The sequence below is a fragment of the Accipiter gentilis genome, chromosome 10 (assembly GCF_929443795.1).
Source record: "Accipiter gentilis chromosome 10, bAccGen1.1, whole genome shotgun sequence".
Classification (NCBI taxonomy): domain Eukaryota; kingdom Metazoa; phylum Chordata; class Aves; order Accipitriformes; family Accipitridae; genus Astur; species Astur gentilis.
In genome coordinates, this window is record NC_064889.1 from 24,557,095 (window position 1) to 24,578,021 (window position 20,927).

Here is a 20,927-nt window from a genome sequence, read left to right on the forward strand (position 1 = left end):
TTATACAGTGTTTTGCTACTGCTTGACAAATTACCTCTAAATAGGCTGGTACCAGTGCCTAAATCTAAGCTCACTGTTCTAAAACACAGCCCTAAAGATCTGCAGATTATGGTAGACCTTCTTGCAGCTTTCACATATTTTCCTCAAGATCAGAATTGCTCGTCATCTTACAAAAACTTTAACCAAGGAACTTTGTACAGACTGTAAACATCTGAGTGCTGAGCTAGCTTTAACATTAGCATTTTGTTATTTACTTGTTTTAACTCACTTTATGTTCTGCAGGATGCCATGGAGCTCTCATTCACCTGAGGTGGTGGTTCAGAGCGCACTGTGCTTGTGGGCACGTTAAGACTTCAGGTTACAGAGCATAGCTCAGCTGAAAGTTCTTTAAGTGCAACTCGCTTTGTTTTGCAACACGCTTGATGTCTAAATGGAAGTTGCATGCCATAACATTTAGAGCCTCGGGAGAAGAGGAAAATGGATTGGCTCTGTAGTGTTATTTGCTCGGTACGTGTGTATTGTTAGGGGGTCATTTAATAAGATATATAGCGTTTAGATAGTGGCTGCCACACCTGGAAGTGCAAATTCTTGGCATGACGGTCTCTTGGAGGACATTTATATTAAGGCTTATTCTGTTCTAGCTGATGGGTAGCATTGACTTTAACAGATCCTCCTGCCACCCCCAGCCCTGTCCTGTGTACAAAGACCTCAAAGCAAAATGTGTTTAACTTGTGACTATGTTTTTTTCCTCCTCACTTTGTCTTCTGTAAGATGTGCCTCCTGGGGAATAACAGAGGGACCTGCTTATTTGGCTAATAATGCACTCTTCCTTCTACACAAGGACCTTTTGAGAGGGAAAGGCTCTTTACTCTCTGGTACTGTACAGCTGTTGTTGCTACCATGAATATTAAGGATTAGAAATGCTTAGTGTTGTAAGACTGATTATTTTGGGTCAAATTTTCCCCTTGGCTGTAAGGAGGTCCTAAAACTCACAGGAGGTGGGAGCCAAGCCTCTCCCCTGCAGCTGTGCTGTACAGCCTTTCCCCATGGGAACCCCCAGATACTGGTGCAGAATTCCCCACCTACCTTAATGACGATCAGAACAGCAAGGAGTGACGATCGGTAGCTCGCCTATTCGTGCAAACAGATAGGGCACAGCAGTGCTCCCATAATGGCAAAGCTTCTGGATGAGCCATAGTGTCATAGGATATGGGAGGAACAGATCTGCAAGGGTGAGATCGAGCTGCCTCAAGGATCTTCGGTCCCTGTGTAGCTTCATGCCACAGTAATAATGTGCTGATGTTGTTGCAGTTGAAAACTCTGGATCTTTTTTCCCCTCAAGTCCCTTAGTGTGTCTTTTTGTGTGACGGACAATGGTTTGGACTCTTGGCTCCTAAAATTGTGATTAAACAGCGCTGTGGAAGAGAGTGTTTCTTGAAATTGGGTCTTTGCTTGCAGCATGCTTACCCCAGTCTTTCCCCCCCGGAGCCAGCTAAAAACTCCAGAGCCTGATATGGGAGAACCTAGAAGATTTTAAAATGATGAAATGGAGACCTTGACTCTTTATAATAGTTGCTTATTATATTGATAGTCATTGGGTTTTGTAGAACTGTTCCACATTCCACCAAAACACAGCAGGAATCCAAAAGTTAATGTTCTGTTCATTCATAATAATTAGTTTGTAGGATTTATTGATGGCTGAACTAGTTAAGAGGTTGCTTCTATATTACATAGGTATCATGGACTTTTCTCAAACTCTCTAAGGTGGTGCACTATGGAATAAAAACAGTCCATGGGAGTTTTTAGATGTCCTGCAGTAGTAAGATTTTTAGAACTGTTTTTAAATTCTTAGTGAAATATGTGAGACACAGCAGGTCACTTTGGCAGTTTAAAAAGTCCATTTATTCATTTTCTAGGACTTAAATTTATTTGCAGAAATTCTGCAGAATGAGTAAGTGATTTGAGAAGCAGGATAATTGTAACAAAAAATGTTGGGCACTGTTCTTCTCAAATCAGAGTAAACTATGCCTGACGTTTTGTTGTTGTTGTTAAATTATGTTATTGGGCTTTTAATGGCATTGGTTCTGGGACTATTTTTTTTAATGTCAAAATTAGTGAGGAGCATTGTGTGAATAGGACTGATGCCTGCCAGGACCTTTATTTTTTAACATGTGGTAACTTATAGTGAAATCTGATCCAGCTACAAATAAGACACGCTCATTTAAGCAACAGTCCTAATCGTAGCAGCATCTCCCACCATGATAAGACTCCTGCTTCTGGTGCAAAGATGAGGATAGAGTAGTTGTTAATGTAGTTCATCCTGCAACACAGCCAGCAATAAAGGCAGTCTGCTGTTATTTGAGAGCAGAGAGTAATTTAATATTCTAGCACTCAACTTAGTTTGTCTCCAACTCACCGAAATGTTATATGGAAAGCACAGAGCAGTGCAGATGAATCCCTATTGAGAAGGACACGCATCGCTTGCTGTGCGTGCAGTCTTTCCAGAAACACTCCAACATGAAGGAGAATGGAGTCCTGCTGGAAGCAGGAGCCATTGCCTGGCTTGGAAGGTGTCCTAGATGTGGCCCTATGTTTCATGATCATGCAGCCAAAGAATTTGCAATGCAATCTACTCAGCAATGGGATTATGCTTCAGAAACACGAGGTGCATTTAAAAAAAAAGTTTTTGTCATCAGAATCTGTTCCAGATGATAATTTAGAAATGCAAACAACAGACCCCCAGAATAATACCATTAATGTTGCAGACCCCAGAAATGATGCATTGGAGAAATGCAGGCCACCCAATTTCACTTCGTAGGTTGACTCGGAAACCTAAAGATTGCAATAAAATCAGTATGCCTTTTAACCTTTCTTGCTGCTGATGGTCTCAGAAAGCCTCCCATGATTTTTATTTTTTTTTTTAGCTGACAAAAAAGTCTTTACTGCTCCGTGCTCAGCTTCCAAATGTCCAGCAACCTCCCAGACAACCTACACGGTCCAGTTAAGTGTTCTCTTTGCTGATGTCTGCAAGAGTCACTCAATAAATCAAATTCCACTTCCAAGCAGAGATTATGAGAACCATAGCCTTGATTATAACTATGCATTTTCCTTTTAATGCACTAGAAAATTTTCCATTTAAAAGGTAAATGAGGGTGTTCTGAATTTTCAGTTTGGTAAGCCATGGGTTACTGGGTTCTGTGACTGCAGCAAAATGGGGGGTTAGGTTTTCAGGAAAATCAGAGCTCTGATCATAGCGTATTTTTGCGTTCCTGCCAGTCAGTTGAGAAGTGGCATTGTTTTCAGGATTCTTCCAACCTGTAGTTACTTATTTCCCTGTTATCTTGATGTCAAAATGTATTACATAGGAAATTACTGTTTAGTTACTTCCTCAGCTGTTTTCCAGACGCAGTATTTCTAAAACCTTCTAAAAATGTCATTTTTCCTGATTGCTAGTCAGATCAGCACTTAGTAAAACACCTAGATGATTGCAGTTTGTGTATGAATATCCCAAAAGGCCAAACCTGACAGCTCTGTGTTTTTCAGCGTGTCAGCTTCCCATCCTTTCAGTCGCGTGGTTTTTGGCTTTAGAGTTCTCTGCTCTGCATCCAGAGAAGGTTGGAGAGACAAAACTTGCACTGTGGAATGCCTCCAGTAGGCAGTCCTTCTGACTTAAGCAACTCCTTTAAATTTTCCTTAAGCTCTCCAGGGCTATTTTGTTTGACCTTTATTTAGTTAGAGTATCCCTTCTAGGAAAGCAATTATTGCCAGCCCCTCGGGTGGTTGCTGTAAACTGGGTTTTGCTGTACTGGAGCAGTTGTGGTCACAAGCTCTGTAGTTAAGCATCAGCTCTAGTTTCTAACCCTTTCTTCTTCATAACCTGAAATAAATTAATTTTGGTTTCAAAGTTTCCATAGTTTGTCTCAGTGTAACAGTGACTTAGGTGTTGGGTTTGGCTTTTTTTTTTTAATGTATTGAATTAGGGAGAAAAAGAACTTTATTTTTGTCCATCAGTTTTTGTTATTGCAATTACATTAGAAGCTTGAGGAGTGAAGACTTTCAAGAACAAATCCTATTTTTACAAATAGGAGGCAGCATTGAAAAACCTGCCTATTTTGATGAGTAGGGCAGAAATTTAAAAGAAAAATTAATTAGTTGTACTCATGAATCCTCACTCTGATAGCTTCATGAGTAAGTAGTGAGAAGCTTTCCATGAGTTTCTTGAGCATTTCTGTTAAGTGCCCCCACAGAGATACTCAGTCTCACAAGACTGCAGTTTAATCTAGCTCAAGGACTTTACAAACTCCACAAATCAAAGACCTCTTTTTTTTTCTTTTTAAATTCGTACGCTAGAAACATTTAGCAGCATCAGTTAACGCTAGTGTAGTGTTAATGCTGAGCTATGAAGCATTTCAGCATCAATAAATTTTCAGATTTTCCCATGGAAAAAATAGCTTGCACTTAATACATGTATCCTATATAGTTGTTTCTATTCCCTTCTTTTTTTACCTGGTTAAATATATCCATCTATTTATTGCTATGGCATAGCCTTAAAAATTCACAGGATGTTCAGCTTGATCAAATAACACAATGAAGACCATTGCCTCTCAAGTGTTGAATTTCTTAACCTTATGCATCAGTGCTCCATATTACTATTTCTATAAATATAAATAAATAAAATAAATATAAATAAAATAAATAAATACAAATGAAGTAAAAAAACTCCAAAGGCTCAGAATGAAACCGGACTTTATTTTTTCATTAGGAATTTCACTTTAGATTCTCAGGTATTGATTTAAATGTATGAACACCTATATTTAACCCTGAAAATTTCCAGAGTTTTGAAGATTTCCATGCAAGAGAAACTAGTGTTAGGATGTACACACGTGTGTGCACATGTGTACACAAACCCACCATAATTTGTCCTGTGGATAAGTTGTTTTAGGGTATACTTTTATTGAGACAGAAACTGTGACCTTACTAGTGTATGAGATTCAGAGACTTGTATAGGAACAAGGTAAAACCACAGGTAGGAATTGCTGAATAATTACCTTTAGACCAACCTGAGCAAGAACCTTCCCAAGAGGGCAAGCTCATTTAATGGTTCCTAAAACTCAATCTTGTGGATGTCAATGGTCATGCTTGATTATTTGCAGCAGTGTTTTATGAAAAAGCAATAAAAATGCATTGGGAGTGTACAGAGGAAAAAGGGAACAATAAATGGTTTTAGTTTTTCAATTGAGTCCCTTTGGTGTGAACAGGTAGAGGCTACGTTTCATGCTGCTGTGCCTTAGCTATTTGAAATGTGCGTATGTGTGTGTATCTACCCAAAACACTGCTGTGCTCTGCTAGCTTATGATCGACAAGAGACCAGCAATGAGAGGAAAAAATTCTTATGTTTGTTTTAGAGAGAAAGCAATTACAGTTACGGTTAAAGGATTAACCTGTTTTTCCAGCTACCTGTACGCTTATCTGCAAGGCCCTTTAGAGAGCCACACTAACGAGTACAAAGCTTGGCGAGAGGTGGAAAATGTCATGCCGTACACTCTAGATTATTCCTGATGTTAATTACACTCTTCCACTTCTTTCCTTCCCTCTTCTGGGGTCTGAAAACTGTCCCACAGTAGCAAATGCTGCAAAAGCGACAATCAAATAGCCCCAAGTATCCACTAACTTATTTAACCAGAAATGTCTGCGTGCCTTTGGTACGAATGTAGGTTACGCATACATGGTGGTTTCAACAACTTGGGGAGCAGGTAGCGCTGCTGAGAGAATAGCTGGTTCTCACGTGATTTGAGGTGTTAAAGGTAGGCTGAGTGTTTTGGTGGATAAAACACTGGCCTTTCAACCTTGCTTCCCGTCCAGCTAGAGATCTGGAAATAAATGAGTTTACTGCTGACACTCCAATCCCAGCAGACGAAACTTCACACCAAAATGCCCCCACGTATAATTTGTCACGTTTGGCATCTGCTACTAAGAAAAGAGCAAGAAGCGACCTGGTGCAGAGATGTAATCATCTTTCACCTTCCTGCTGGGGGTGGGAGTATAACGGGGACAATCCAGAAACGCTTTCAAGTCTGGGCCTCTGAGCCACCTCCAGACATCGCTGTCTTCTGCAAACTTGTTACTGGTAGGAAATCACCTGCCATTAGGTTTGTGCAAGGCTTTTGAAGTAGATTGGTTAGAAAGTCAGAAATGGATTTTTTTCCTCCCTTTTTTTTTTTTTAGGAATGTTGTGAAAGAAAGTTGTCCTTGTAAGAGTAAATCTGAACATATACAATACTGTAATTTGCTGGTCCCGTTGAAACAGCTCAGTAACTGCAGTGCATTTGTTACATGTAATTGCACCTGGCAGCATTTCTGGTGCATCTAAAACTTAAGTTTGTCTGAAAAAAATCACTATTTGGCCACAAAGTAAAATGCCACTACTGTATAAAAATATGCGTATTCTTTGAAAGCTTTAGTAAAAGAGAAGCTGGGGTGCATAAAAATTCTTTAATCCTAGAGATTTTTTAGGCTGAAGTGATAAGCCAGAAACACTTTATAAAGAACACACGGTATTTAATAAATGCTGCCATTTCAGCATCAATGGACAAGTTGCAGAATAGGAGTATCTGCCCAGAGGAGATGATAATTTCAAAGACAGGGTGTGCTGGGGAAACCCAGAGGAGAGAGGAACTGAAGTTTGGTTTGCTGGGTTCTGCTAACTTCCCTCTTGTGGCCATAGAGCCATAGGACCATGGCATTTCCTTCTGCACAGGCGTTCACACTGAGGAGAGAGTATTGCAAAATAGCAGTAGCTGTGGGGAATGGAAAATTTAACCCTTCACAGAGAGGAGTTAGCAGATGAGAAGAGGGAGTAAAACCTATTTGTACCAAGCGTGGAGATTCATGGGGAATACCAACCTCTGCTGCCCACGAAGTATAGCTGAGCTTGTCTTCAAGCCTGCATGGCTCTGCAGCCTGGCTTTCTTCTGGGGACATGTTGATGACAGGCTGCCATTGTTCTGCACCATGGCTGTCCGTCAGGCTGGCCCCCGAAGAAGGAGGTAGGAGGGATACAGGTTTGATCTTAACATGTAGTTGGGGGCTTTGCCATCACCTTCTTGAAGGTTTTAAGTGGAAAGCTGTATTTGCTGTTTTCCTGTTATAGGGAGATTGTGGGCTTTCTCTTCCTTCAGAAAGGATGTGATAAATCTCAGACTTCCAGTTGCTTTGAGAAAATATTTCACTCTCAGGAAATTGTCTGTTGGGGTAAGGCCTCTGAAGGTGTGTAAAGCATGGGATGCTTTTGGTGTATATTACCAGTCAAGAACTACTGCCAAATTTCATTGACATGAGTGTTTCCAAAGAAAATAAGGAACTCGGAGCTGTATCTGTTGGATTTGCTTCTTGAGTTTGTCCAGGCAAACCTCCAAACTGGACAGAAAAGAGGGGAAAGGTGCCTTATCCATATTTATTTGTGGGTTTGCTGGTCATTATTTATTTCCTGAGCCTCAGTTAGCGTCTCTGCTACTGCTCTGCTTAGTGAGAGCAAACAGATCAGGAGATATTTTGAATAATAGGTTTGAGAAGTAGGTGAGGATAACACTCAGACTTGTAATTCAAGTTCTTATTGCATCCGTGCAAAGGTTTGGTTGACTTCTGGACACAGTGTTAGGTGGTTCACTCTTCCTCTGTTCAGACCTCTGAAAAAAAAGAAGATACAGATAGTAATGTTATCACTCCCTTCAAAAGAGAGGGCTTTTGGAGGGATTTTCTCAGTATTCTCGTTCTCAGGTCTTCATTTAGATAATGTGACTTGCCCTAACTCCATGGAAGTCAATAAGGTTTATACCAGAGCCTTGGCACTCTATAAATTAAATATTAGGAGCAGTGTTTGAAGTTTAAAGCCCTCCCTCCTCCTGCTAGCTCAGATTTTCTGCTGCTGTGCTTTTTTCTTTATGCCTGAGCACCTTGCTGACAAGTGCTAATAACAAAATGCCAAGAGAGGGTCCAGTCGGAGTTACCACACATTAAACATTCTGAACTTGTCCTTTTGCTCATAGATTGTGCATAATTAATAATTAAACGGTTTCAGTTGTAATGGGTTGACCTTCTTGAACTGTTCATTATTCACAAGGCAAAGGCATCACTCAAACTTTTTTCCTATTCCCCTTCCCCGTTCTCACTGTGTGTGCACAGTTCGGCTGGTTTTGAGAAATCAGAGGCTGATCTTGTCTTCTCCTGCAGCAGATCCCAGTTATGGAAGTGTTGCTTGGATGCTTAGGGTAATAGCCAGTCTTGGGAATAAGCTGCCTGGGGATATAAAAGGCCAATGGTACCTTGACCCTTACAACCATTTGTGTCTTTACTGCCATTTTAGCAGCATCCCCAATATATAGGTCTTCATGATATTGGTTAAAAGGTACGGCATTTAACAAAGATGAAAGAACCATTTCCCAGTTTTAAATGAGTATACCTATTACCCACTCCTTTAAAATCTAGGTTTTCTACTTTTTTGCCTCTATAGTATGATTTCATTGTGCAGGTGGGTAAAATACGGCAGGCCATCAGAGTGCAGCTGGACTGTTCCCTATGGTTACATCAAATGTGACTATATTGCATCACACAGACGGCATAGATTTGATAGAGACATGTGTAGCTTTGCTTTATTTCCTCATATTCCCATCTCTTTGAGTGTCAGCCAAGGTCTGGGGAACTTTAGGATACAATATAGGATGTATTTACTTTGTATAGTTTTGGAAATTTTTGCCCGATAGTGATTGCTCAAATTACAGAGGTGGCAATAGCAGCACTTTCTCTCATTAGAAATAGCTCTAACTACAAAATAATCTCACCTTTCAACTACTCAAATGGTCTTTTATAAAGCAATATCAGAAATTGAAATATTTTGGTTGTTGGTATCCCTGGGCAGATACTGAATGGATGTTTTCTCCTTCCAAGGTAAAATGCAGCATTTGAGTTCACCTTTGGAAGCAGTTAAGGGTCTGTACTTTCCTGGTTCAGCTAAAATCAAAATCTGCCGCCTCCTCCTTTATCTTACTTCTGCTGTAAAGCAACAATTGGCTCATGGGTACAGGAGTGAGATTAAGCTTTTTGTCTGCACTGACCTTTTTGCCCTGAAACACACTTGCCAGCAAGTACTTCCTTGAGATTGATGCACTCTCCCAAAAGGCTTTCAATTTGTCAGGCAAATAGCCAATAAATTTGTGGGCATCCACTCTAAACTCCTTGGGAAGACTGCATTAAAGCATCTAGTTTTCATACTGAGATCCAGTTGGTGTTCATCTCCACCCACCCACAGTCTTTTCCTGAGCTCCTCAGAGCAAAGCAACCAAGGCATGGCCATGACTGACAGGTCTACAGCAGAAAAGAGTAGGCCTGGATGGGGTTGAAATACCTGCATTGTACAGAAAAATGTGCCAAAAAAAACCCAAACCCAAAAACGTTTGCTTTTATCCAGGCGAAATTTTCTTGCATGCTTGTGCAGGAGCACCTTGTCTCCTGGCTGTGACTCCGTACAGGAGCTGCGTGGTCAAGGCGATAATACTGCCGTTGGAGCAACTTCTTCCCTTGCTTGCATGAACCCTCATGCCAGCTTAGCTTGGGATAGCCAAAGGGAAATGCTGGTGGCTTCAGGGCGGTTCATCAGCTTCTTCTCCGCTCTCATAATGAAGTTTCACTCTATTATGGGTCCGTCATATCTTTGTGATTGCAGAAATTATCACCTACCAAATTAGTGTGAAGTGCCGTATGCCTATTCTGTTCCTCAGCATGGACTGATCCGAGCTGGCAGCCCCATTACGGGGACGTTTGTAACAAGCTCCTCACTTGCATTTTACTTAGAACAAACAGCGGGGGTAGATTCCTGGGCAGAGTCAGTTCCCTGGGGAGTGGGCTCTGATAGCTTTGCCCTGTAGTTTTCAAAATGGTCTGTAATATGTGCCCAGGGTATTTCATAGAATTGTAGAATACCAGGTTGGAAGGGACCTCAAGGGTCGTCTGGTCCAGTTTTTCTTGGCAAAAGCACGGTCTAGGCAAGATGGCCTGGCATGCTGTCTAGCCGAATCTTAAAAGTGTCCAATGTTGGGGAATCCACCACTCCCCTGGGGAGATTGTTCCAATGGGTGATTGTTCACACTGGGAAAATTTTCCTCTTGTGTCCAGTCAGAATCTACCCAGGAGTAACTTGTACCCATTACCCCTCGTCTTTTCCATGTGACTCCTTGTAAGAAGGGAGTCTCCATCTTCTTTGTAGCCACCCTTTTCATACTGGAAGATGGTGATGGTAAGTTCATTTCCTACCCGTTCTGCTTTGAGTCTGTCCCACCTGGGAAAGTGGCTTTTGCCCCTCAAGGTGCAAGCCCAGGAAGGCTCTGCCAGACAAGAGATAATGTTGGGGAGAGGTAAAACCTGCTAGGCTCCACGCTGTTATAAGCAAGCCTGACACTTTGCTCTGCATTTTCTGTATTAATACGAGTAATTTTCATGCGCAGTTCTTTGAAGTGGAGAAAGTTTAATTGCACTGCTTATTTCCTTGTGTTCCTTCCACTCTCCGGTGGAAACCTTCCTATATTGATGTCATTTATAAGTTTAGAAACAATAACCTCTCCCTCACCCGGTCTAAGTTCAAAGAGAATTTGGGCATGTTATATCAAACGCTCCTTGTATTTAATAGAAGTCTTTGAAAATTGTAAAGCAATTTTGGCTTCTCCTTTTACTCTTCAGTTACTTTTGATTTAATTGTATTTTCCAGCAGTTTCCAATTGTTGGAATTGGAAACAAAGCCTTAATAAGAGTTCTAGTTAATTTTCTGTCTTGTAATTACCGATCTCATTTTTCTGATAATTGGCCACAGCAATTATATGTATATTTACTAATCACATAGGAGGCTCTGCAGTTGTGTCTATCTGCCACCATTGATAATGGCACACACATTGCAGAGGTGCTTTTATCATCTTCTTTTTTCCACTACATCAAAGCTATTTCCTCGCATTCTCAATAATGAATACATGCATGCATTTGACACAGTTGTGTGCTAGAGAAATTGTTTGGCTCCCACCAAATGCTGCACGCTCTGAGTTTCTTGCCTGCAGCGCTGGAAGGTTGTATGTAATGATATATTGCTCATCCAAATGGCCAAAGCACTCCAAAGCACAGTGAGATTAAAATAAGTCATTCCTTTGTTAATTTAAATAGGTGCATGTATCATACTTTGCAGGGTACTTTGTGTAGGGATGTCAGGGAGGAAAAAAGCCGCCGAAAGGTATTTTTAATAGCAAATGAGAATAGATGAGAATGGAGTCATTTGCAGCTGCCTGTTTTATGTGGCTCTCTTGTTCCAACTGTAGGTCTAATGAGATGACACTGTTAAAGTACTCTGCAGTGTAATTTCATTACATCCTGAGCTGTTACACTATAAACACAGTGGAGCTCTCTGTCATTCTTGGAAAAACTCCTAAATTCGTAAAGCCCTTCCTTGCAAATGGTGATGTTGTTTGTTCCCTGTTTGTATTTTTTTTTCTTGTGCTCTTAATTATTTTTTTTCTTTCATAAATATTGGGTGGTATTTGCTACCACTAGACTGGTAAATCCTGCATTTTTTTCCTCTTAAAAATTCTTTCGCCTTTTAAATCTGGAACAGACAACATATGAGGACAGCCTCTAAAATGAATAAGTGTAAATAAACATGAGTGTAAATAAATAGCAAATGCAAGTGAAAGAAACAAAGGTCAACACAAGAATAATTTCACAGCTCTTTGTTAATTACAAGACCATTTGTGTGTTACTTAAATAATCATTAATTTCTCATTTACACTTTCCCTACCTTCCTTTTTACCCTGTGGCTATCATTGTCCTTTTTTCACCTCCCCTCAGTGTCTTTCCACATGTTTTTACCCATTGTGTAATACTCATTAGTTGAAATTCAGTGTTTTATAACACATTCTCAGAAGAATTTGTACCTTTCTCCCTCAAATTCTCTGTGTGAAAAGGGGGCTTTGTCATTTCCTTGCCTTTTTTTCCTTTTTTCCCATTTGTTTTGTTGTTGCTGTTATATTACTCTCCTTATAAAAAAAATTATCTTCTCTCCTTCTGACTCTGCTTCTTGTTTCAATCCAATCCCAGGAATCGCCCGTCCTTCCAGCCGGGGAGTTCTCTGAGCCATTTGTACACTTCATCACTCAATGGTAAGCTCAGTTTGCAAACATGCCATGCCCTCAATGTAAATGATACATGCCATTAACTCTGCAGCTCTGTGAGACCTTATGGCTTTCCTTGCATCCTTTCTGGGAGAAGAGGGACTTGGGGGCCTTGGGCAGATGGGGCAGCAAAGCTAAGCAAACTGTTTAAATTATGTAAACGTTATTTACACAAAGGGTCGTAAAAGTACTTACAAGGGTTTTTCCTGTTTTAATAAACCTGCCCTGAATGTGGGTGCAGTCTTGTGCACTGAGACTCCCAAGAATTCATCTGGGGGTAAATAGGCCACAAAGACTCATGTGTATAATATTGTTCAGGGCTTTTTAAAATATTACTTATAAAATTGCCTCAATATTTAAAAAGGCAAGCAGCCTTGATTAATTCATTGGCTTTTCAGTAAGTAATTTTTACTGAGAGTCGTATTTTAAAACACACCACTGGGTATATTTTCTTTCCTTAAAACTGAATAGTTCATTGAAAACCTTTTAAATTAAAGGAGGATTGGAGAGAGAAGGAATTTGTAGACTAAAAAGTACCGTTCTTGAGTGACTAGAGAATAGAAATCTTGAGGGTAAGCTATCCTAAAGAAACAAAGTGAAGGGAAAAATCTTTTTTTTTTAACTGTTGCATCCCTCCCACCCCTCAAAAAAAAAACAAAAACAAAAACAAAAAACCAGGGTCAGCCATTTATGTATGGCAGAAGAAATAAGCTTGAATTCTGCAAAATTACAGTGTGTTTGATGGAGAAACATCCCTTCTGCAAACATGCACTTCCAGAGCTGGATGCTCAGCTGTGCTAAATCAGATGGAGCCATCTCAGTGTGTGCTACTACAAGCTGCAGCCGTGTGGCCGAGAGGGAATCCTGCTTCAGGGATGCATCCTCCTCGAAGTCCTCGGCCCCACGCAGATCCATAGGTCAGGCTTCACAGCGCTTTCAGGTTCTGTAATGTATGCCAGGACCACTGCAGCAAAAGTCGCCTAATAAAATTGAATTTTGAATACATAAAGTAGGAGAAAGTACCTCTCAGGACTGACATAGTATGTAACAAATAATACAGGCACAAAAAGCAGTCTGATTATCAGTTAATTAAAGTAACTAAATAATTAAAGTTTGTGTAACACAGGCCTCCGTTTTGAATAGTTTCAGTTTACAAAGAGCACCGCTATTTGGAGGATTCTGCAGCGCAACTAACTGATGCGTGTGGAGGTCTACACTTTTTATCCTTGCAAAAAAATTGATGACAGACTGTTTTAAAAAAATTCTCATTGAGGTAGAGGGAGGGATAACCTGTGTTAAAATTTCCACAGATGTCAAACTGAAGCATAACTGATGGTGGCTAATAGCCTTATTTTCCCTGGGGATGCAGCTACTTTGGACTGTCAGATTAGAACTGCTACCAACCTACTCGTCAGACAGCTTGCATTACTTGCTAATGCCTGTATTATTTGATGCTTGTAGTTATTTGTAGGGAAGGTAAATTGTATCGTTAATACTTCCAATTTACAGCACAGATCATCTGGTATTTTAGATATAGTGCTATATTGGCTGTACTTTTTAGTGGGAGGCACTACTGTTTAAAAAAAGCAACTAAGAAGAAACTATATACTATTTAAGCAATCGATTCCTTCTGAGTATTAGAGATGTCAAGTGAACGGCATATCAGACTTTATGACTTTATGCCAATTACGCCAATGCTGGCTGTTTGGATGTAATCCAATTAGTCAGTAGGCAGCTCCTGATGGTCACCTCTGTGCCATGTTATTGTGTTCCTTCATGCAGCTAAGCACAGCCTTCAATAGCTAATTGCACCTGTTGCACAGAAAACTAGGACTATTTGGATGAGAAACATGATCTTATAAACAGGTTAATGCTGTGTAATGAACTATCACCCTGCAGTGTAATGGAAATAAATGTGGAAAAATTAAGGTAGAAACCCCAGGGTATTGTGCGTTCTCCTGAAGCTGTTTAGTGTTAGAGTTAAATTTCCCACCTGTTTGTATAATACTTTATGTCGAGCTATGTAATAATCCCTAGCAAAATGAGAATCAACTTACTGTGCCTTCTGAGCTGACTGGTTTTCAGTGATCTCTCTGTTTATGCACTTCCATGGTTACAAACAGTGTAGACCACTACGTCCCGTAAGGGAAGGGATGGGAGGGAAGGAAGAAATCCATTAACATTTTGGTGACTGTTGGGAGCCTTGTCTTCCATTGACATATGATACAGTTAAGAAACTCTGTGTCAAAAGAGGGCATTTTCAGTATTTAAGCAGGTAGAATAAATAAGCAGTTGTTTATATGTGAACGTTTTATTTTATGACACATAGCATGAAAAAGCAACCAAAGGAAAGGCCAGCACCTGAAGATTTAATGGTAAGTGAAACTTCACAGCCCCTCCGTATGTATTTATCTGTGAATACTTTATATTTATGTATATAGAAGTGTATCCATTTTTTCCTACATTTTTCAGTATGTACAAATTTAAATCTAAACTCTTTCTGGCTTGTGCAGCAATTACATATTTACAGAGAACACACAAACTAAAGGTGGAATTACGATTCCGCTGAAGTTGATGGGTATTTTGCTGTTACCTTCATCGTGCCCAAAACTTCACTTGTAAATTGGGGAATTAATACAGAACTTCCACAGCCAGTATCAGGTTTCAATCAAAACCATTTTGATGCTTAATACACAGTTTTTTCAGTTTGTATGTCCAGGGATTACAGCTTAATGTAGGTCTCTCTTTGTCGTCATTTGCCAGTCTTAACCTTTCAAAATCGGAAGATTGAAAACAGAGGATATGGTCAAAATAGTGTATTTTTAATGAAATGCAGGAGCCACTGTTTTCACTTGTATTCATGTCAAATGAAATTAGATTGGCTACAGAAGATTGGGTTAATATGTAGCTTTCGTCTATCCATAGAAGGGCTCTCAGTGTTGGAATCTGAGCTCAGAGACCACTTCTTTTCCTTGCAATTGTCATTTTTTCAGTAAGGCAGTAATAGGGTACCTGCTCTCAAGCTGGTCCCTTGTGTCTGTGCATTTACTGCAGAGTGCTGTTTTGACTGTTTTTAAGCAGCTAGAAAAATACTATCTCAAACAATTATTACAAATATTTACAGTAACTTATATGGTAGATAAGAGTTGTAGTCCCCTCTGACTCACATCAAATATCTTTGATTTTTAAATGTTTCATTGCTTTTCTTTATATGCTGTGTTTCCTGTAACTTGGAGGCTTCCTTAAAATCATCATAATTTATTTTCTGTGCATTAAATATCTAGGAATAATTTTAACAAGGTAAGGACGTTTGCATCGTCTCATTTCTTGCTTACATGCTGCAAACTGCAAGTAGCATAAACAAGTATTTCTATTGCAGCTATTCTCTAGTTAAAGGCTAATCTCTGAAGGTGCCCTGGGGCAGGTATCTCACAATCCAGACTAGTCTCAATTTAGATCCTGGTTAGTAAAGTATTTAACTGTGAATCTAATTTTAAGGATATTAACTTCAATAGATCTACATTTGAAGTAAGGCACCTGCTTAAATATCTTGGTAAAATGAGGCCTTAAAGTTTATCAGAGCCCCTCCACTTTGTGGTGTTGTGTGTTTCATATGAAAGGTTTACACTGCCTTATTTTGTCTTTTTTATTAACTTTTGATGGTTGGAAAATTCTTGCAGTTAGTCACATCTGAGAAAACTTGGAACAGGTTCTAGAGATGTAGACACATTTACCTTGTGCACTATTATGCTATGGCTGGATAGCTTAGCTATTAAAACAACGGAATAGGGTTTCATAAAACCTATATCTGTTTGTAAATGCATGTTTCAGTGATGCAATAGGCCTGCCACTTATAAATAAAACATCTGCAGATTGCACATACCCCCATAAGTATATATGTATGTTTGTAAGCAATAACACCACTCCAGGGTGTACAGTCATAAAAATGAGGCCAAAGGGTGAGTGCCTGCAGTACCAGGGAAGTGCACAGATTTATCTTTACAACTACATGCCCTGGAGTGTGCTAGTCTCCTTTTAAGGAGGTATTTTGTAAAATAATTTTAAAATTATAGCAGCACAGGAAAAAAAAAAAAAAAGCCTTCCTACTTTTTTAAACAAAATCTTTTGTTTAATGCATTTTTCCCCTCATGCTACTTTCTATTCAATTATAAATGAACTTGCAACAACAAGTACTAAAGCATGAGGTAGATGGCTGCTGAAATCAAGAAGTGACCCAGTCCTTGCCTGCAATGTGGCTGACCCTCATAAGCTGCCCTAAATTCCGTCCCCCAGCCCGATGGGACCAGAGCACCCTGTGCTTTTCTGTAACAGACTCACTATTAGCTCAGTGGTTGCTCGCCAGTCAAGCCCTTTACATTCTTGCACTTACCCAGTCTTGTCAAGGAACACTTTATTTATAAAACTCATATGCATACATACATTAGCATAATATGTCTATATACACACAGCTTATCTGTACATACATATACATATGTGTGTATAAATTACCATACTTTGTTGGAAAACAGGGCCAGAACAGAAGCTGTTATACGTCCTCTGAATTCTAGAATTGCTCACCACAATATCCTAATTCTACATCATCTGTTTCTGAAACCTCTGTTGTAATTCTGATGGATATCTCCCTGTTAACTATCGGAATGGGGAGAGTGATGCAGATACTATCAGTGAAATCCTGGACTTGTCAAGGTCAGCTTACTATTGAGTTAAATGAGAGCAGGATTTCACCTTGTTCATTGGGTTTGGTTTTGGGTTTTTTATTTAGAAGAAATGTACTAGCAAGGATGAAAGGTATAACGCATAATCATTGTTAGCTTCAGACAAAACAGTGGAGTGCGGGCTTTCTCCCCTATGGACATTAACTGTACTGGAAGTCACTATTTTGTAACCAATTTAGTATAATTAAAGACTGAAAGCAAAATGAAGGGAGCAGAACATCAATCTTTTTCTACTCTCCTGATAATCGGTGAATTGTTAAATGCACTTTAAGAGCCGACTAACAATACCTGGAGTGCCAGATTGGCAACTCCAGTGAAGTCACGGGGTTACATCAGGGATGGATTTACCCTGTCTATCATGTTAGGAAGCCCTTTTTTATAGAAGTCACTATGCACATTTTGTCAGAAAATAGGGCCAAAGCCAAGGCTGTATGAAATTCCTATATAAAGTCAGGCTTTTTAGTACCATAGATATTCTTGTGCAAGCGAACACTGAATTTCCATAATAGCTGGCATAAATCAGGTTCCTGTATTTACCCTCACTCACTATGCCCTTTCTTCCATATACCCATCCACAAAACAAGATACATCAGTTGTTCTCTGTATACATAATCATTGATTTAATTGTTTCAAAGTATTTTCAAATTAACAGACTTGTTCCACAGGAGTGAAAAAAAAAGTAATTTCAGCAAGCAATGGGAAAATTGTCCATCCAAGGAAAGGAACAGTCTTTATAATTCACCAGTGGTTATTCTGAACCTTGTGCTTACAGTGTCTGCTCTTTTGTCTCCAGTTTGTTCCCTCTTAAGAAGAGAAGGGTGTACAGTCAATTAAATTGAACATACTTCTGTTTCAGCACAGGGAAGACTGTACAACATCTTAGCATATTCCTCTGTCTCTCCTCTCCCCTCTTCCAACAAGAAAAGGAAAATCTCAACAATTCTTCTGTATAAAGATTTTTTTTTTTTTTCCCCCCGTGAACTCCCTGTTTTCATCTAAAACATGGAGTTTTCTGGCATCACAAGCCTGGCTCCCAGGGACATGCAGACATGCATGTATATTTAGCAGTTGTGTTGTGGCTGTACGGGTAAGGTTTAAGTTCCTACTCGTGCTGAGTGTATGGGTAGGCATCCACAGGCTGGTTTGGCTCAGGAAGCTGTAGATCTGACTGTATTTACGGTATTTTTCAGAAGCTTTCCATTCTAAGCTCTATTTAATGGAATCTATGCATAGTAAGTAATCAGGTCAGAGAGAAGCAACATCCCCTGTTTGAGATCAATCGCTGGCTAATACTTTATCTAGGCCACTTTATTATCTCATGCTGATTCCATTCCCATTCTCCTCCTCCTTTGTAGCATGCACTTCAGCTGTGGTAAAAGTACGTATCGCATACATATTAAAAACATATACCCATTCTATCTGTATGTAAATGTGTGAGACACAGCTGGATATTGCAGGAGTTTGATTTACTAATAGTTATTATCTGTTCTAGCTGTTCAGAGGCAAAGAGAGTTTCAGAAAACAAGCTAGCGCAGAAATTGCCTTTATGATATCACGATCCTGCTTTGGTAATTGTTTAAAATCTCTTCTTTAGCTGGAATCTTGGCCTTTTCATTTTGCAGATTGTATGCGCTTTTCAGAAAACCAGCAGAATTGTTGAAGTCTCTTGTTGAGTTTTTTGTTAATACAGCATTGAACTCTACCATGCTACGTAAGGCTATTTAAACGAAAGCGATTTACTTAAAGAAATTGTATTTGAAATACCAAATGTGAAGCACGTAGCAGTTATTCCTTTATGCTTTCCCAAGGATGCATAAAAGTACAGTTTTTAGGATGCTGCTTGGATTTCTCAAGGAAAGTATTGGGCAGGGAGAGGCCATGCTTTTGGCCAAGGATACAGTCACCTTCTGCACTTGATTACTTTTGCACAGATCTAACAATTTTTGTTCAAGTCTCCCAATTTTAAATAAAACTACTAGCTTTTCTCCTTTTTTAAGTTTAAATAACTGATGCTTTTTATGTTGGTGTTTTATTAATTTAGAAGATTGTATGATAAATTGTACATCATCCATGTCAAAACCACTGAGCTGCTGGAAACCATGTTGTTCTCTGGTTGTTTTTTTTTATTTTAATGCCTAGTGCAGTTTTGAAATTTCCCATTCCTATGCATTCAGCATAGGAATGCATTCTTTCCATTTCAGGAATAGCGTTTAGACCGGGCACCTTGATCGCATTAGTTACAATGGGCATTTTTTCAGATAGACCATTTGTTTGTATATTTAAATGTGTTAAGATATGTGTCAAGATATTACAGACTCTCAAAAATGGATTCTGGATGGCTGTTCCCCCATCTCCAACAAGCATAGGAAATTAAAAATGCAAAGCCTTTAAATTTTATTTTATATATATTTATTATATTTATAATTTTTATATATATAAAAAATATATTTTAAGTAGCTATATTCTAGAAGGTCTGGACAGTAGCACTTCTTACCAGGTAGAGCTAAACTTGTTTGCAGCTCATTGTGTTAAACCGCTGTTTGTAGCTCTTAGGAAACACTTTTATGGTTTAAACAAACAAATGGAGGATCGGCATAATCCTACCTGGATTCTCATATAAACCTTCAGAATAAAGCCAATGAAATACTGCCACTTATGTTTGTCAATAAAAGAGATTTCCCCCAGCAGCTAATTTGGCTTTTGCAGTATAGCAGTGGCATCACTGACTGAGTACCAGAGATGGCTGTACAGGTTGGGGGTTTTTATGCTGTTAACTTTTGGGAAAGACCAGAGAGCCATCTGCACTTTGCTTTTCACAAACATCCTGTAAATCTTGTGAAGACAGCTTTACAGATAAATGTTTTCTGTCTGCACCTATCTAGATGTTTGTGTGTCATTGCTGGATCGCAGTGAGCCAAGAATTTTCCCTCTTTGGCTACTTAAAAGCGTTAGGGGTTTTTTTCCTGAGCCAGTACAGGATCTCCTATCAGTGATGATTTGTCCAGCATAAAATTGTCTGTGCTTGAGCCTGTGATGGATAGCTTTGTTTGCAAACATTTAGACTCTCCTCTGTCACAATGATCCCAGTCGTTCACCCCATGACAAGGAGAAATTCTGACAGACACCAAAACACATGCCAGATGTGAAGGAAAGGGCGCTTTCCTCATTTCCCAAGGAAAAAAATACAGAGCCAAGTATTTTAGCTGTTGTAAATATAGAATCATAGAATCATTTAGGTTGGAAAATACCTTTAAGATCATTGAGTCCAACCGTTAAATATATATGATAAATATTTAAGTGTATATCTTCAATCTATCAATTCAGACATACAGTGGACAAGGAGTTCTGGATCAAATCCAGGATACACTGGAGGCGATGTCAGAATTTATATTGACTTCATTGACGCTAGGATTTCACACTGGGGCTCAGGATGCTCTTGTTACTTACTGTGTGTCATTATCTTCCTTGCTCAGGGTAGGTCAAGAGTTGGAGAAAAAAAATATATATTCTTTCAGGTGGCTGCATCGCTCAACCTATTGCCCACTCAGCTGAAATGGGGAAAGGTGGGTTATGGATCTTTCCCTCTCTCTCTTTGCCTCTGTCTTTAAAAAAAAAAAAAAAAAAAAAAAAAAAAGCCATTTCTGTCCTTAGGGGTATGATTTGTTCTTCTTTGTCACTTGAGAAATCAGCTATCAAAATGGAGAAATACATTCTATCAGTGTCACTAAATCCAGCAATTACAGAAGACTAAGATTGTGACAAGGTTAACTTGTGAGCATGAGAGTTTTAAACTGTTATATTCATTCACTGTCTTCTGCAGTCCCGTTGTTCATACGATCACTGACTTTTTACAGAAAACGTGAAGATCAGACTTTCTAACATGCCCTAAAGCTGTGCAATACACTAGCACTTTCCAGTGAAATGTTGAAAGAAGTAACTTGAGTTGGCTCGAAGAAGTATTGAAAATCTAAGGAAATTGGACAAAAACAAA

The 20,927-nt window shown here is 39.3% G+C and overlaps 1 protein-coding gene across 5 annotated transcripts in view; it reads left to right on the plus strand.

Moving 5' to 3' along the window:
- The window catches only part of MAP2K5 (mitogen-activated protein kinase kinase 5), a 141,434-nt gene that overhangs the window by 102,380 nt on the left and 18,127 nt on the right, over positions 1-20,927 (plus strand). For all 5 annotated transcript variants that reach the window (XM_049812260.1, XM_049812262.1, XM_049812261.1 and 2 more), the window contains 2 exons: positions 12,127-12,188; positions 14,530-14,575. In XM_049812260.1, the coding sequence (XP_049668217.1) occupies positions 12,127-12,188; positions 14,530-14,575 (108 nt within the window). The remainder of the gene's footprint in view (positions 1-12,126; positions 12,189-14,529; positions 14,576-20,927) is intronic.